This window comes from Phaseolus vulgaris, chromosome 8 (genome assembly GCF_051622355.1).
Source record: "Phaseolus vulgaris cultivar YP4 chromosome 8, ASM5162235v1, whole genome shotgun sequence".
In the NCBI taxonomy this organism is placed as follows: Eukaryota; Viridiplantae; Streptophyta; class Magnoliopsida; order Fabales; family Fabaceae; genus Phaseolus; species Phaseolus vulgaris.
The window spans coordinates 16275593-16293766 of NC_143505.1; the positions used below are offsets into that span (position 1 = coordinate 16275593).

Sequence of the window (18174 nt, forward strand, 5' to 3'; positions counted from 1 at the left end):
CCAAACTAATGCTCTGTTCATCATCCTCGGCACTGGTCTTTGGGATTTGATTGACTCTGCGATCTACCTCATTAAAGACAACGTGAACTGATTCTTCTACAGTCATCAACCTCTTTTTGTAGACTCTATATGCATGACTTGTGAGTGAATAACCAATGAAGATACCAAGGTCCGCTTTCTCATCAAACTTTCCCAAGTTTTCCTTTCCATTGTTGAGAACGAAACAGCTGCAGCCAAAGACTTTGAGATGACTGATGTTAGGCTTCCTTCCATTGAAGATTTCATATGGAGTTTTCTTCAAAATGGGCCTTATAAGCACCCTATTCATCACATAACAAGAGGTGCTCACTACATCTGCCCAAAAATACTTAGGAAGTGATGATTCACTAAGCATTGTCCTTGCAAGCTCTTCAAGAGACCTGTTCTTCCTTTCTACCACTCCATTCCATTCTGCTGTGGTGTTCTTGGAGCAGAGAAATTGTGTAGAATTCCCAACTTCTCACAGAATTTGCTAAACTTCTCATTCTGAAATTCTCCTCCATGATCACTTCTAATAGAATCTATATTGCTGTTCTTTTTATTTTGTAGCCTTATTGCTAGCTTTTTGAATGCAGAAAAGGCATCACTCTTTGATTCAAAGAAAAGAGTCCAAGTGTACCCAGAAAAGTCATCAACAATAACAAGAGCATAATAATTTCCACCAAGACTCATAGTTCTTGAGGGTCCAAAGAGATCCATGTGAAGAAGTTCAAGAGGTCTCAAAGATGAAACAACATTTTTAATTTTGAAAGAACTTTTCACTTGTTTCCCTTTTTGGCATGCTTCACAAATGTGATCCCTCTCAAACTTGAGTTTTGGCAGCCCAATCACAAGATCCTTTGAATTAGCTTGTTCAAATGATTCATGTGAATATGAGCAATTCTTCTATGCCAAAGCCAAGATTCATCTTGCTTGGATAGAAGACATCCAATTGAACATGGTGAAGAGATATCTAGAAGATACACATTATTAACTCTCTTACCTACCAACATTACCTCTTTGGTGTTAGGTAGACAAATTTCACATGTGTTTGTCTTGAACATCACTTGATACCCCTTGTCACATAGTTGGCTAATGCTTAGCAGATTATGCTTTAGGCCTTCAACAAAAAGTACATCATGGATTACCAAGATGTTCTCATCTCCTATGGATCCTCTCCCAAGAATTCTTCCTTTGTTGTTGTCTCCATAGGTGACATGACCCTCTTGCTTGAAGGAGATACTCAGAAACTTTGATTTGTCCCCTGTCATATGCTTGGAGCATCCACTATCCAAGTACCATAGTTGCTTGCTCTCCTTCAAGATTTCCTACAAAAGAGATTTTCAAGTACAAAGATTTGGTCCCCTTATGAATGTGGGTCCATTTGGTTTATACTCATCAATTAAACCTTTATTTCCCTTAGGAATCCACTTCATAAGACCTTTAGGAACAACATGTTTTCTGATTTTACAGAACCTCACAGAATGGCCTCTTTTCATGCAATAGAAGCATGTAACAATCAGTTGTTTCGATGGTCCAATCGATTGTTTTTCTGGCTTTTTCGAAAATGATTTTGAAAATCTATCTCGTTTGTTTTGTGGATTAAAACCCAATCCAGCTTTTCCAAAAACACAGTTTTGAGATGCTAGAACACTCTCAAAGTTGGATTGGCATTTAGAAAGCTTATCCACTGTTTTAACAAGATAGTGGACCTTCTTTTCAAGATTTTCGCAATTTTCACAAATTAGAGTATCACACTTGCAAGAGGAGTTTTTGTAAATGATTTCCAGATTTTCAAAATCTGTTTTTGAATTTTCTAAATCCTCTTCCAGTGCCTTTACTCTGTTTTCAAGCCACCTATTCTTTTCTTTTAACTGATTGTTCAAGAGAGCCAATCGGTTGGCTTCTTCATGTGTTTCTTGAAAGGCTTGAAGCAATTGACCATAATTTTCAGAGTTTGAGGAGTTTGATGAACTTACACTACTTGAGTCATCCTCCCTTTTGGCCATGAAGCAAAGATTGAGGCTTTTCTTATTTTGCCTCCTTTTTCTTCTTGCTTGACTCTTTGTCATTGCTTCCTTTGGTTCATGAGCAGCCTTGAGTGTGTCCCACATATCCTTAGTAGTTTTGCACTTTGATATCCTGAAAAATTCATTAGTATCCAGTGTAGAAGCTATAATGTTTTGAGCAGACCGATCAAGCTGGGCCATCTTACATTCATCATTTGTCCATTGAGACAAAGGTTTTGAAATGAAAGAATTATTCTTTTTGAACTTTGGAATGTAAGGACAATTCTCAATTGAATCCCAAATTCTTTGATCAATAGATTCAATAAAGATTTTCATTCTTGCTTCCCAAAACTTATAATTCAATCCACAGAATAAAGGTGGTTTGTAGATTGAAGCACCTTCCTCAAAAGATAGTTTTCCAGCCATAGAAAAAAGATTTTTGATCAACTTGAATAACTTTCAAGAACCAAGCTCTTGATGCCAATTGTTAGAATATATAGCCTTAAACGAGAGGGGGTGAATTGTTTAAGAAAGATTTTCGCAAACTTTTAAGCCTTAGAATGAAAATACTTCAAGAATACCTTGATTAAGAAATCAGTTTTTCAAAACATAAAGCAAAAGCACAACACTGGAAAAACAATCGGTTGTTTTAGCGAAACAATTGGTTGTTTATACCAGTTATAAAATAACAAAACTGAATTTAAAGAGTTAGAGATAGAAAGATTGTACACAGTTGTTTATACTGGTTCACTCCAAACCCAGAGCTACATCCAGTTTTCTCAGAACCCTGAGGAAATCCACTAAGCAACCACACCTTGATCACTTACACAACAACCAAGAGAATGACCTTGAACACCTCAAGAAACACACTCTCCTTGGTCAACACAACAATACCAAGATTGATGATCTTGATCCCCTCAAGAACACACAACCAATCTTAGCAAACACAGAAACGAAACTTGTTTTACAGAGTACAAGGATTACACTTGTTACAGAAGATAATCTGAAATCAATACAAGCAGAATCCTATTCCACAAACTTTGATCAATCACAAACTCTTAGCAATCTCAGCTCTTTGAAAAACTCAAAAACTCTTAGTGAAAACTTGTCAAAGATTTATTCTGAAATCTGTTATTCTGAATTTATTCAAAGATGTAGTTTGTTATCAAATCTTAACAAACTCTTAAATTGTATTAAAAGATTGGTCGAAGCATTTAATGACTGCAGCGTAGCAGTTAAATCATTTAAAGCTCAGTCAAAGATAAAACAGTTTTTCTGTTATGGTCCCAAAACAAACAATCGGTTGTTTCCTCGAATCAATTGGTTGTTTTGGTTTTTAACAGTTCAACCATTTGAAAAACAGTTTTCATTCTTTTTCTCAAAACACCTAAGTACAAACAATCGGTTGTTTAGACAAAACAATCAGTTGTTTTAACTTAGTTTGAAAACATTTTACTTTCACAAAGATTGAGATGCTTATGATTTAGATTTAATCAAAGGGTGGATTACAAAACTCAAACTACCCCAGAACTATACCTAACCAGCACAGCAACACCAAGCACAACAAAGGCTTCAACATCCTTCAAAGGATTTGGATTCTTCAAAGCTTGAACACCACTTGGTTCAACATTAGAAAATCCTCCAAACTAAAGGTATGAGATTGTGGATGAAGCTGAGATGCTTCTGCTGCTAATCTAGTTGTTTTTAATTGATGAAGGGTGGCATGATGCTGTTGTGCCATAGTAGCACTCTGTTGTTGCAAGGTTGTTGCCATCATCTCTATTGCCCGAGCTAAGTTGGACATATCTACTGGTGGAAGAGGAGTATGTGGTCTACGTGCCATTTTCTAAGCACGTAAAGAATTGGATTAGAAATTAGTAAAAATTTCCAACTACATCTTTAAGACAAATTAACCTCAAAGAAATAATCATACGAAATAGGTAAAAACCAATCAAAACTTATCACTAAAATGTACTTCAGCTACTTAGAATTAAGATAGAAAATAATCTTGATCTAGTCATGAGTGTGCACCCTCACCACTCTATCAAGATTATTTTCATTCTTAATACTTTCATCTTTATTCATCACAACTAATTTGACTCAAGCACAAACAAAATTTCAAGAAAACAACTTTGTTAAACATCCTATTTGAAACTTTTAGCTAAGTCCTGAAGCTAAACTTAAACAAAAATCTACACGCATGAGAAACACAATAAACCCACTACCCTCAGGTTATCCTAAGGATGAACTGCTATGATACCATTAAATGTAACACCCAGAAAAATAAACATCTAACTATTACCATACAGGTCCTACATATTTCTATACAAGCTTAGAGTTTTTCAATCCTAATACATGTTTAGGACATATAGAAATACAAATATTTACAATATAAGTTTCAAAATCAACACCCTAAAGCTCTTCAGACCCTCTGATACATGTAAGATCATCTGCTCGTGTACGTAATACAATCATCACAGTTCAAACACAGCAAGAAAAACAAGAGTAAGCTAGTCAAAATAAAATTTTATAATATACACAATTAAATCAAAAGAGAAAGCCAAATTACATAATCAATTTATCAAATTATTCAATTTTCTTCAAATGTCAAGAATAAAACAATCACATGGATCTACACATCCAGGATATTCAACAAACAAAATAACATCTGATGCCTTTCGGAAGACCCGTATTAAGTAAGTCCTACTAGAGACTGACACCTTATCTAAAGATTACCAGCAAATCCAACAGAAAGGATCGGGGTAAGTTCAATACAACCCAAGCCGTGCATCTCATATGTCACAGTGTGCATGAACTCCCCCATAAGCTTCTCACCACCTAATATCTTATTCTGTGTGACTTAGATCATCACTGAAGCTCGGAGATCTCTGTTACCACATAGACATCAATACTTAATACATATATACAAACATAAGTCCATACATTATCCCAAATGTATGAATTCAATTCCACACATTTCATCATACAATATCATTTAAAACGTGATCCACAACATTCAAAAGTCTGTTTAACATAAAAAAACACTTAAATATTAAACCATCAAAATCTAATATTTCTACAAGTTTAATAATATATAAACAAACAACATAATATATAAATCAACAACATCCCTGTAAGAGAAATTGAATATTGGGACCACGTCCCCTCCATATCTAGATTTTCTAGCCTAGGGTGCTATTAAAAATTAAATTTAGCTTCCCTTACCTTAATTGTTTGCTTTCCAAGCAACTTCTAGAATTTTATTCCCCACAGTCTGGATAAGCTTCAAGATTTACGGGCCTAATGCAAGTTATCCAAACATAACCAAAATTCCGTATATAGTAGAATAAGTTGAGAGGATTAAACTTCTTAACTGATACCACCAAGATTGATGACTAAATCCTATGGAAAAATAGAGAACAAAGGATCTTTAGAGCAAAAATAAACTTACTCTGTTTGAAAATCTGACCAGGTAGAAATGTTCCTTAACTCGCCAACTACAACATAGTCTAACCAGATTCTAACATATATGAAGATTGGGAGAGAAAATTAAGAGAGAAGGGAGAAAAAGGAATATGGAAAGAGAGAGATGAAAGAATAAATACCTGGGGTGCTTCTCTGCGCCTTTATTTTCTTTTTAACGTTCTTACAATTATTATCATTATTATCCTTATTTTACTGTTACATTAATGACTAGTAAATATTTTTACCATGCATACTTATCTCTTTCTTCCAAACATGAATTCTTATCTCTTTCTTAGAAGATATAAGTCTTTATTTTCTTTTAATTTAATTGATATATATATATATATATTTAATTCTTTTTAAGTCTTATGTTATTATAAAACTAATTTATATAATATAATTCTAATGCATTATGCCTAAAAAGTATTATATTATAAATATTTAATTGAGTCATCCTTTTTTTTTATTAATAATATCAAAAGTTCTGATAGAGAAACACTAAGTCAAATAAATTATTTTTTTATTAAATTTTCTATATGTTTCTTCAACTCTGCTAATTTGGGTGGTGACACATAACCTCCTCCTAGAATAAGATTTATTGTAAACTCTATCTTCTCTTTGGTGGAAGTCCTAAAATCTCCTCTAAAAATAAAACCTCAAATTACAAATATATCCTTTTGTGTTTTACCAACATCTATGGCACAAACTAAAAGCATGAAACATTTTACACCCTACAGTACATCTCTTTTAAATTGTTGGATTGAGATAAACTACATTCTTTCTTATTCAAGGAAAATCAACTTCTTTTGACAACAATGTAAGAGAATGTGATTATTAGACAACCAATTCATTCCTAAAATAGATTTTAGATTTTTTAGAGTCATACAAATCATATTAATCCTTTATTTTTTCCCAACTATAACCACTTGACACTTAGCACACATAGAAAAAGTTACTAGAACATTTCAATTAGTGTAGAAACCATTAGCTTATTATCTAACTCTAACTAACAACCTAAGTTTTTTAACATAAATAGAGCAAACAAAAGAATGAGTTGCCCCAAAATCAAACAATACAAATAATTGTACTGTAAAGATGAAACATTTACCTCTAATAAGACTATTAAATCATTAAGTTTCAGCTCTGCTAATATCAAACACCATTAGCTACTATGGGTTTCTGATTGTTACCCGACTGTACTTGTTGCCCCCACTAGAATTTGGGGCTCTCAACTATAAACACAACGGTCATTTCTTGCATGAACATATCTTTGACATCTATTACATGTTACATTTGTTATTGGATGAGAACATGATCTAATAACATGTCCACCACATTTAATGCATTAGACACCAAACTATGGCTAAGAAATTAGTACTCCACTCCTATTTAATTGAGATATGGAATAAGGTTTCTTTTTATCTCCATTCTTAAGTCTACTTCCAGAAGGTCCTCCCAATTTTGCAACTCAACTACTACTTTTTAGAATCTCCACCATTTTTTCATTCTCTATTACAACAAGGAATTCCCTAATCGAAAAAGGAATCACCATCTCTTTAAGCTTATACTTCAACCCAAACTCAAATTGTTTGCATTTCTAAGCCTCAAATTATGGCTTGGGTATACAATATGGCTAGGTGTTTGAACCTAGTAGCATATTTCAGTGACTGAAAGATTTTCCTGTTCCAGTTGCATGAATTCATTCTTTACACTATTAGGGAAATACTCCTCCATAGATCTAACTTTGAAGCTCTCCCAAATGACATTTTCTCCTTTATCTACCATAATCTATTCATGCCTATCCACCAAAACTTGGCTTCATTAGTGAGCATATAGATGGTATTGGGTAACTTCCTCCCTTTAACACATTGAGTGGTTTCAAAAATCTCCCAAAATCCCTCACCCACTGATCTAATTTATCCGGGTTTACCCTCCTATTGAACTTGGGTGGATTATTCCTCGTGAAATCTTCCAGGCTTAAGAAGTTGTGTTTTTGATGAAGCTAATATGCTTCCATCGCTACTCTAATAAGGTTGTTGTCATCATCTCTATTTCCTGTAATGAATGGAGTATTTCATCAGTAGAGGAGGAGTACATGGTTTACATGTCATCTTCCCATCACATAAAGAATTAGGATAGAAATCAAATAAAATGTTTTAAATACGTCTTTAGTCAATCTACACATAGAAGAAACATAACAAACTTATTACCCTAAATACAAATAGATATGATACCATCCATGTAAAAAAAATTATTATACTATAAAGCCAAAAGAGAGGTGAAGATAAACACAAGAAATCTATACGCTTCAACTTTCAATTAAACTCAATTTTGTAATGTGAAGAGTGAGGAAAGGATCTCAATAACTCTCAATAACTTTATGATTAAACATAAAATTCAAAGTCCACATATCTTGCGAATTCACTACAAGAAAAACTCAAATTACATACAGCCAATATCCGTATGTAACACACAAAATCCGTATATAAAACCTATTTACATACGGATTATATACGGACAAAAATCCATATGTAAAACTGTCGTAGGTAACTATTACATACGGATTTTTGGATCTGTATGTAAAATCCGTATGTAATTACATACGGATAAATCTGTATGTAAAATCCGTATGTAAATCCGTGTGTTATTACATACGGATAAATCCGTATGTAAAATTCGTATGTAATACATATGGATAAATCCGTATGTAAAATCCGTATGTAATTATATACGGATAAATCCGTATGTAAAATCCGTATGTAATACATACGGATAAATCCGTATGTAAAATCCGTATGTAATTAACAAGCAGACCTACATACGAATTTATCCGTATGTAACATTGTACACAGCACCATCAACTATTTGTATTTGGAAGCAGCCCATATTCTACACCTGCATATCATCCATCAACATTCCAGTACATTCCAGTTTTCAGAAGACAAATATTCATCACATTCAAAGTTATCCATACATACAATACTTACTATTTTCCAATATCTAAATATCTAAAATGTATTTCATTAAAACAAAGTTCTAGAGAAGCTAATAATTATTATAATCTTCACCGGGTGAATTTTGTTGTTCATCATGATTATTATGATGTTGTTGGACTTCATTTGACTGCTAATTCGGTTGAGTTGGTGGCGGGGTATTTAGTTGCTGAAAAAACTGTTGTGCTGCAGCTGCTGCCTCAGGTGGTAGATATTGCATCATGAAATTTTGAAAGTTTTGAAACCTTGCATCCATGCGTTCAATATGCTGCCTAAGTTCAACAATTTCTTCTGAATTAGCCTTGTTATTACTAGAAGATGATTGTGTTTCTTGTATGTAGCGACCAACACAGTCGTCCTGACGATCAACACGTCCAATCCCATATACTCGTCCCTTGTACCTTCCACCTACAGTTTCTAACCAACAACGGCTTCTCAATCTTTCCTCCTCAGCAGGATCTAATGAAGTAGATATTGAGGTAGATTGTGACTCAGATAATGCTTGAGACAATCTATTTTCAAAATCTTCCTATTAAAATGAAAAATAATTGTTATCATACCAATTAAGGTAGATGAAAAAAAAAGTTTAAAAAAACTAACATGAGTCCGCCTTGATCTATCATCAACAAAATCTCTAGTGCTCTTCCGTATATGTGTTTGTTGAAACACTTCATCAACATGGACCGAGCGGCCAAGCTCCTCTGTCTATAAAGAAAACATTTCATAAATTAAAAAGATAATAATTAATCATAGATTAATATAAAAAATTTATATGGAAATCATACCAAACGAATAGCGTGTTCATGAACACTAATAGATCCTCCAGTGTGCAGACATCCACCTTTTTCAGACAAACGATTCTTTTTAGCTGTATCACATTTGGATCGATACACAGCCATGTTCCAGTGTTCTTGGAGGCTGTTCCAAACATTATTGCCAATCCATTCTGGTCGTTTACCTTCTTGGCGAGCATCTTTAAACATTTGCGAAAGGGTGTGAGAAGCTTTTGTATGGAAATTTTTCTTAACTTTTTCCTCGTCCTCAGCCCTCCAAGTGACCTTCCTCTGCAAAACAACAAGAATCATCAATTCAAATTGTAAAATATAAAATATTTAAAGGGAATAAAAAACAAGTACCTTAAAACGTTGAAAAAATATATCTCGTTCACCCTTTGGGATTGCCCCCCATGTTGGCCATGGCTCACCAAATTGTTGCTTGATGGTGGCAGTGATGGCCTTTGATGCAATTTTTGATGGATAAAACCTAAATACCAAAACAAAGTTAGTCAAAATTATAAGACAATAATAATAAATTATATAAATTGAATTTTGTTATATTCTTACCCTCCCCCAATAGGCTGAATCAGAGGACGATCACTAGCTGAGAGGACCTCGTCCTCTAAGTTATTCGCTGCAGAAGCTGAGTGCGTCCCTCCAAGATTTGTATATGGGGATGGTGTAATATCTGGTGGGGTTGATGCATTAGAACCAACACGTGGAGATGGTGTTGATGCAATAGCATCTTGTACTGGTGGGGTGGATTGGGTAGCATCTGGTACTGGTGGGGTGGATTGGGTAGCATCTGGTACTGGTGGGGTAGATCCGTGAACTGAAGAAGGAATAAGTGTATTGGGTTGACTTGATGATGGATTTTGGTTGTTAAATCGTGATAACAATTTTATCACATAATTTCTTTTCCCCTTTTTTTGGTTGTTACTCGGTGATGGTTGATCAGAACCTCCTGATGACATCTATATATATGGCCTGAAATGATAATGAAGGTTATATAAGTTTATTAATGGAGAAAAATATGTTGAATATAGTTTAATAAAAAAATTGAAATAAACATGTAAAAATTTCATCAGCAAACATAAAGCTCAAATTAATTGGAGTAATAAACAGTATGTTAACAACAACAATACAATACTAGTTCGTACAATAGATATTATTTGTTAACATTGGCTTCCTAAGTCTATTCAGAGCTAGAGATGTCAAAGTCATCTCCATATTCATCTTCACTTTCTCCCTCTTCATTGTCTTCTTCCCATTCATTTGTTTCTTCATCTATCTGATCTTCAAATGATGATACATTGTTTATGTCAACTTCTTCAAGCTCAGCCTCTAAATCTTGTAATCCTGAAACCCTTTCAACTTCAATCACTTCATTAACATGTGACATTTCATCAACTTGATATGGCACTTCAACTTCTACATCATCAGAATCTATACGACCTCTGGGTTTCGTTTTGATTGCAACACACCAGCCACGTTTGTCTCTGCGTGATGCTGCATATGGTACATAATAAACTTGTCGAACATTATGTGCAATGATAAAAGGATCAAATGGCACATATCTTCTATCCATTCGAATATCCACAATACCATATTTGGAGTCCACTCGTGTACCTCTTGTTGATGGATCAAACCAATTACAGTAAAATAATACAACTTTGTTATCTGAGGTCGAAGAATTGTACTCCACCTCATATATGTGTTGAATTACACCGTAGAAATCATCCTCACCTCCTTCTGTAAGACCCTTTACATGGACCCCACTATTTATTGTTTTCTTTCCCTCGCTCCATGCATGAGTGTGGAATTTGTACCCATTCACAAAGAAGGTGTGCCACTCTTTTACACACCTTAAAGGACCAAGTGATAAATCTCTTAAGTGTTGATTATTCACATTTAAAGGGTCTTTATGAACCTATAAATATATCAATGTCATTATTTTTTTATGAAATGGTTAAAGAAGTAAAAAAAAAGTAAATTAGAGAATTTGTTGATACATACTTGTGTCCTAAACCACAAAGGAAAATCTGTATGTAAACGAGCCGAGGCATGTGATTCGGAAATTTCATTACAATGTAAGAAAGAGCTGTGAATATATAAGTGTCAATGCATTTGGTTACCGATAACTTAATGAATCAATAATAGTGTTTTAAAAGAATATCTTGCATGAGACTTACTCGAGGTATGGTTTAACTTCATTACAGTTGATCAAAATATGAACATGAGCTGAGTTCAATTCTTCATCAGTTAACCAACGAGTGATCTTCCTCCCAGAATGACGTCCAGGTTGGTCAAATACAGATAAGATTGATGGAAGCCTTTCACTTTCAATGTCCACTTCATTTCTACAATGTTGTGGTCTTAACATGAAGTTGTTGAAATAATGTGAACAAAAGTGAGTTGTCTCACGATGCAAATAAGATGCACAAATAGATCCTTCTACCCTAGCCTTATTCTTCACTGATCGTTTAGCATATCCCATGAATCTATAATCAAAGAAATATGTTATGATTGATAGTTATATTTCACATTAAATAAAGACTAATTACTCTTATTATTACCTTTCAAATGGGTACATCCACCTATAATGGACAAGTCCACCAAGTTTGGCTTCATATGCTAGATGGACAGGGAGATGTTCCATAGAATCAAAAAATGCCGGGGGAAATATCCTTTCCAACTTACAAAGAATTATTGGAATGTTTTGTTCCATCCTAGTAAGATCATCCTGATTTAGTGTTGTAGAACACAAATCTTTGAAAAAATGACTTACCTCAATAATGGGATTTAGAACATGAGTTGGTAAGGAACTAAATGCTATGGGAAGTAGGCATTCCATGAATACATGACAATCATGGCTTTTCATACCAAGCACCCTTCCCTTATTGACATCAGCACATCTAGCCAAATTTGAAGAATATCCATCAGGCATCCTAAGATCTTTTAACCATTGACACACATGTTTAATTTCCTTTGTTGCAAGTGTGTAATTTGCTTTTGGCTTCAACATCTTTCCATTAGGATGTGACTTCAGTTCCAAGTCTCTTCGCCTACAATACAAACTTAAGTCCATTCGTGCTTTCTCATTGTCCTTTGTCTTCCCAGTCACATTCATGACAGTATTAAAAATGTTATCGAAGAAGTTTTTTTCAATATGCATAACATCAAGATTATGTCTTAATATATTGTCTTTCCAGTATGGAAGATCCCAAAAGATGCTTCTTTTTGTCCAGTTATGCCACTCCCCGTAACCATGTATTCTTTGCACACCACTCTCAGTTACTTTAGGATAAGCCTTTACTCTATTCCAAACTTGTGTAGGTGTGAACTTAGGTGGTGGAGGATCCATGTCAACTTCCCCCTTCTTGACCGCATTCTTGTTCCTCCTAAATGCATGATCATTCGGTAAAATTCTACGATGCGAGTCAAACCAAGAATTTTTCCCCCCATGATGTAATCTAAATGCCTTTGAATGCTCCATGCAATGTGGGCATGCTAATTTACCATGAGTTCCCCAACCAGACAACATACCGTATGCAGGAAAATCATTAATCGTCCACATTAACATTGCCCTCATCATGAAGTTCTCTTTCCTTGAAATATCATATGTTGGGACACCACTCCACAATTTCTTCAAGTCGTCTATCAAGGGCTCCAAAAATACATCAATACCAGCCTTTGGATTGAATGGGCCTGGTATGAGACAACTCAAAAACATATAAGGTTTAGACATGCACATTTCGGGAGGAAGATTATACGGGGTCACAATTATTGGCCAACATGAATAAGGTGCATTTGATGCTTGCACATATGGATTAAAACCATCAGAGCATAAACCTAATCGCACATTGCGTGCCTCCACAGAAAAATCGGGATATATTGTATCAAAGTGTTTCCAAGCCTCGCCATCACATGGATGACGCAAAACACCATTATTGCTTCTGTTATCATAGTGCCATGTCATTTGTCCCGCAGTCTGTGTTGAAGCATACATTCTTTGCAACCTTGGAATTATTGGCAAATAGAACATTGCTTTTACAGGAACTGGTTTTTTGTTACTTGGTCTGGTGTTCTGGTGATGATACCTTGACTTGTGACAAAATTTGCATCGAAGCAACGCTCCATCATTTTTACCGTATTCGTTATCATAGAAGAGCATGCAACCATCCACACAACAATCAATCCTCTTAGTCTGTAATCCCAATTTCGACACTAGCCTTTTTGCATCATAATAACTTTTAGGCAAACCTATTTTGGTAGGTGTTGCATCTAAAAGCATTTTTGAAATAAACTCTAAGCATTGGTCTGGAATATTCCAATTGGATTTGCAAGCTAATAGTCGGACACACATTGATAATTTGGAGTCAGATGACCCTTTATACAATGGCGCATTTGCATCCAACAAAAGGTCATAAAATCTTTGAGTTTCTTCGTTCGGAGGCTCTTCCATGTTATCTACATTTGGTACTCGGAATGACTCTTGTTGCCTAAAAGCATCATACACCATGTCTTCCATCAACCTAACTTGGTCATTTTGTGACTGAAGGTGTGCACCTCCAATTATTTCCAAAGGCATGCAATTATCGTTATTATCCAAGTCACCTTCTACCATGTCTTCACCATGATCACTCCAAATCCAATAATTAGATTTGAAACCATGTTTGTAGAGATGAACCTTCACAAGTCTTTCCTCCAAAATTCTTGTACAATCACACTTAGTACATGGACATCGTATTCCCCCATCATTCAGATAACATTCTTGTTGGCAAGCTTTGGTTATAAACTCTTCAACTCCCAATATAAAAGTCTCTTTCAAAGCACCTCTTCCTCTATAACACCTATCATACATCCATCCACGATTTGATGGAAACTGATCCATGTTTTGTTCATAAAGCAATTGACAAAAAGTCAACGATTTTTTCAAAGATCGTGCTATAAACGAACATTTAAGAGTTCGTGTTAGAAACGAACATGTAAGAGTTTGTGTTACAAACTCTACCTAAATCTTCTTTAGGTATTATAATTAGTAATAAAAAAATATTTTTCATGCATTAAATTACAGAATTTTATACATAAGAAATCGTAATGAGAATTTACCCAATGGCAAGATATTGGATTGTATTGACTTTTTGAATTATGGATTTATCACTTATGCCTACATTGACTCAAATGAGGAAGTGAACCATCAAAAAAAAGTTCACTGCTATCATTATTTTAAAATTATCAAGTTTTATAGCTAATAAATTCATACAAAAATTCATTAAACCACAATAACAGAAACATAAAAATATACATCAGCTCATACAATGTATAATGTATCACTTTACAGAGACAAACTAAAGCCCTGCACATTCCCAGCTCAATAACCCAAAAATAAACCATAAACCATGTATGCCAAAATAAACCAAAAAACCAGCAACTTCCTGCAAACAAAGAGAGCAACATACAAAAAAGTAGATTCTATTTTTTTCTACAATTTTTGTTACATATTAAACAAAACCTGAACGGTTGCAGCGGTGGTGGCCGGAGGTCACACAGTGGTGGCGAAACCGAAAGAGATTGTGCGTGCGGTGTGGCAGATAGGGTTGCTGTTCGCTGATGCTGTTCGCTGGAAATGGGATTGCTGTTCGCTGTTCGCTGGAATTGAGGTTGCTGTTCGCTGGTGCCGTTCTGGAAATGGAGTTGTTGTGCTTTAGGTATTAGTGAATGAAGATGCGTGGAGTGAGCTGCTGAAGAATACATGGGCTAATGAATAATACATGGGCCAGTGAAAGTAAAGTGAACTTGGGCTTAGAAGATTACGTTAAGGTGCCCCGTTTCAATTAAAATTCAACATTTATTTTTATTTTTATTTTTTTAATTATTTTGTTTTTTAATTATTTTGTTTTTTAATTTTAATGAAATAATATAAATCACATTTAATTTTTTATGTAATTTATTTTTAAAATTGTTTATTTAGTCATTTTAATTGAATATAATTTAAATAAATATTCAATTACTTTAAGTAATTCAATATATTAACTTTAAATAGTCAAAAAAAATATTTTATTGAAGTGAAGGTTGGCTGAGTGGAGAACTGTAGTGAAGTGGCTGGGGTTCAAACTCAAATTCAACATATTCTTAATTTTTTATTGTTTTTTTTTCTCAATTATTTTGTTTTCTAATTTTAAAGAAATAACATAAATCACATTTAATTTTTTATGTTATTTATTTTTAAAATTCTTTATCTGATTATTTTTAATTGAATATAATTTAAATAAATATTCAATTACTTTAAGTAATTCAATATATTAACTTTAAATAGTAAAAAAAAAATATTTTATTGAAGTGAAGGTGGGCTGAGTGGATAACTGTAGTGAAGTGGCTGGGGTTCAAACTCAAATTTAACATATTCTTAATTTTTTATTGTTTTTTTTTCTCAATTATTTTGTTTTCTAATTTTAATGAAATAACATAAATCACATTTAATTTTTTATGTTATTTATTTTTAAAATTCTTTATCTGATTATTTTTAATTGAATATAATTTAAATAAATATTCAATTACTTTAAGTAATTCAATATATTAACTTTAAATAGTAAAAAAAAAATATTTTATTGAAGTGAAGGTGGGCTGAGTGGATAACTGTAGTGAAGTGGCTGGGGTTCAAACTCAAATTTAACATATTCTTAATTTTTTATTTTTTTTCTCAATTATTTTGTTTTCTAATTTTAATGAAATAACATAAATCACATTTAATTTTTTATGTTATTTATTTTTAAAATTCTTTATCTGATTATTTTTAATTGAATATAATTTATTAATATAATTTAATATTCAATTACTTTAAGTAATTCAATATATTAACTTTAAATAGTAAAAAAAATATATTTTATTGAAGTGAAGGTGGGCTGAGTGGATAACTGTGGTGAAGTGGCTGGGGTTCAAACTCAAATTTAACATATTCTTAATTTTTTATTTTTTTTTCTCAATTATTTTGTTTTCTAATTTTAATAAAATAACATAAATCACATTTAATTTTTTATGTTATTTATTTTTAAAATTCTTTATCTGATTATTTTTAATTGAATATAATTTATTAATATAATTTAATATTCAATTACTTTAAGTAATTCAATATATTAACTTTAAATAGTAAAAAAAATATATTTTATTGAAGTAAAGGTGGACTGAGTGGAGAACTGTAGTGAAGTAGCTGAGGTTCAAACTCAATTTCAACATATTCTTAATTTTCTATTGTTTTTTTTTTCTCAATTATTTTGTTTTCTAATTTTAATGAAATAAAATAAATCACATTTAATTTTTTATGTTATTTATTTTTAAAATTCTTTATCTGATTATTTTTAATTGAATATAATTTAAATAAATATTCAATTACTTTAAGTAATTCAATATATTAACTTTAAATAGTAAAAAAAAAATATTTTATTGAAGTGAAGGTGGGCTGAGTGGATAACTGTAGTGAAGTGGCTGGGGTTCAAACTCAAATTTAACATATTCTTAATTTTTTATTTTTTTTCTCAATTATTTTGTTTTCTAATTTTAATGAAATAACATAAATCACATTTAATTTTTTATGTTATTTATTTTTAAAATTCTTTATCTGATTATTTTTAATTGAATATAATTTATTAATATAATTTAATATTCAATTACTTTAAGTAATTCAATATATTAACTTTAAATAGTAAAAAAAAAATATTTTATTGAAGTGAAGGTGGGCTGAGTGGATAACTGTGGTGAAGTGGCTGGGGTTCAAACTCAAATTTAACATATTCTTAATTTTTTATTTTTTTTTCTCAATTATTTTGTTTTCTAATTTTAATGAAATAACATAAATCACATTTAATTTTTTATGTTATTTATTTTTAAAATTCTTTATCTGATTATTTTTAATTGAATATAATTTATTAATATAATTTAATATTCAATTACTTTAAGTAATTCAATATATTAACTTTAAATAGTAAAAAAAAAATATTTTATTGAAGTAAAGGTGGACTGAGTGGAGACAGTAGTGAAGTAGCTGAGGTTCAAACTCAATTTCAACATATTCTTAATTTTCTATTGTTTTTTTTTCTCAATTATTTTGTTTTCTAATTTTAATGAAATAACATAAATCACATTTAATTTTTTATGTTATTTATTTTTAAAATTCTTTATCTGATTATTTTTAATTGAATATAATTTATTAATATAATTTAAATAAATATTCAATTACTTTAAGTAATTCAATATATTAACTTTAAATAGTCAAAAAAAAAATATTTTATTGAAGTGAAGGTGGGCTGAGAACCCTAAACCCTAAACCCGAGTTGAAACTCAAATTCAACATATTCTTAATTTTTTATTATTTTTTTCTCAATTGCTTTGTTTTCTAATTTTAATGAAATAACATAAATCACATTTAATTTTTTATGTTATTTATTTTTAAAATTCTTTATCTGATTATTTTTAATTGAATATAATTTATTAATATAATTTAATATTCAATTACTTTAAGTAATTCAATATATTAACTTTAAATAGTAAAAAAAAAATATTTTATTGAAGTGAAGGTGGGCTGAGTGGATAACTGTGGTGAAGTGGCTGGGGTTCAAACTCAAATTTAACATATTCTTAATTTTTTTATTTTTTTTCTCAATTATTTTGTTTTCTAATTTTAATGAAATAACATAAATCACATTTAATTTTTTATGTTATTTATTTTTAAAATTCTTTATCTGATTATTTTTAATTGAATATATTTTATTAATATAATTTAATATTCAATTACTTTAAGTAATTCAATATATTAACTTTAAATAGTAAAAAAAAAATATTTTATTGAAGTAAAGGTGGACTGAGTGGAGAACTGTAGTGAAGTGGCTGAGGTTCAAACTCAATTTCAACATATTC

At 31.9% G+C, this 18174-nt stretch overlaps 1 protein-coding gene across 1 annotated transcript; it reads right to left on the reverse strand.

The window, feature by feature from the left end:
• Positions 1-10456: 10456 nt before the first annotated feature.
• Positions 10457-14155, reverse strand: LOC137812869 (uncharacterized). Its single transcript, XM_090294221.1, has 4 exons — positions 11838-14155; positions 11454-11762; positions 11278-11362; positions 10457-11191 (listed from the first exon to the last, which is right to left on the reverse strand). Exons 1-4 carry the CDS (start codon positions 14153-14155, stop codon positions 10457-10459), a joined length of 3447 nt encoding a protein of 1148 aa, XP_090150347.1.
• Positions 14156-18174: the final 4019 nt, after the last annotated feature.

Excerpts from the sequence above, each read along its gene's own strand:
- LOC137812869 (XM_090294221.1), bottom strand. The coding sequence starts at position 14,155 with ATGGATCAGTTTCCATCAAATCGTGGATGGATGTATGATAGGTGTTAT. Across the intron at positions 11,763-11,837 it reads TGGATGTACCCATTTGAAAG|ATTCATGGGATATGCTAAAC; the intron begins GTAATAATAAGA and ends CTTTGATTATAG. Across the intron at positions 11,192-11,277 it reads CTTTGTGGTTTAGGACACAA|GTTCATAAAGACCCTTTAAA; the intron begins GTATGTATCAAC and ends ATATATTTATAG.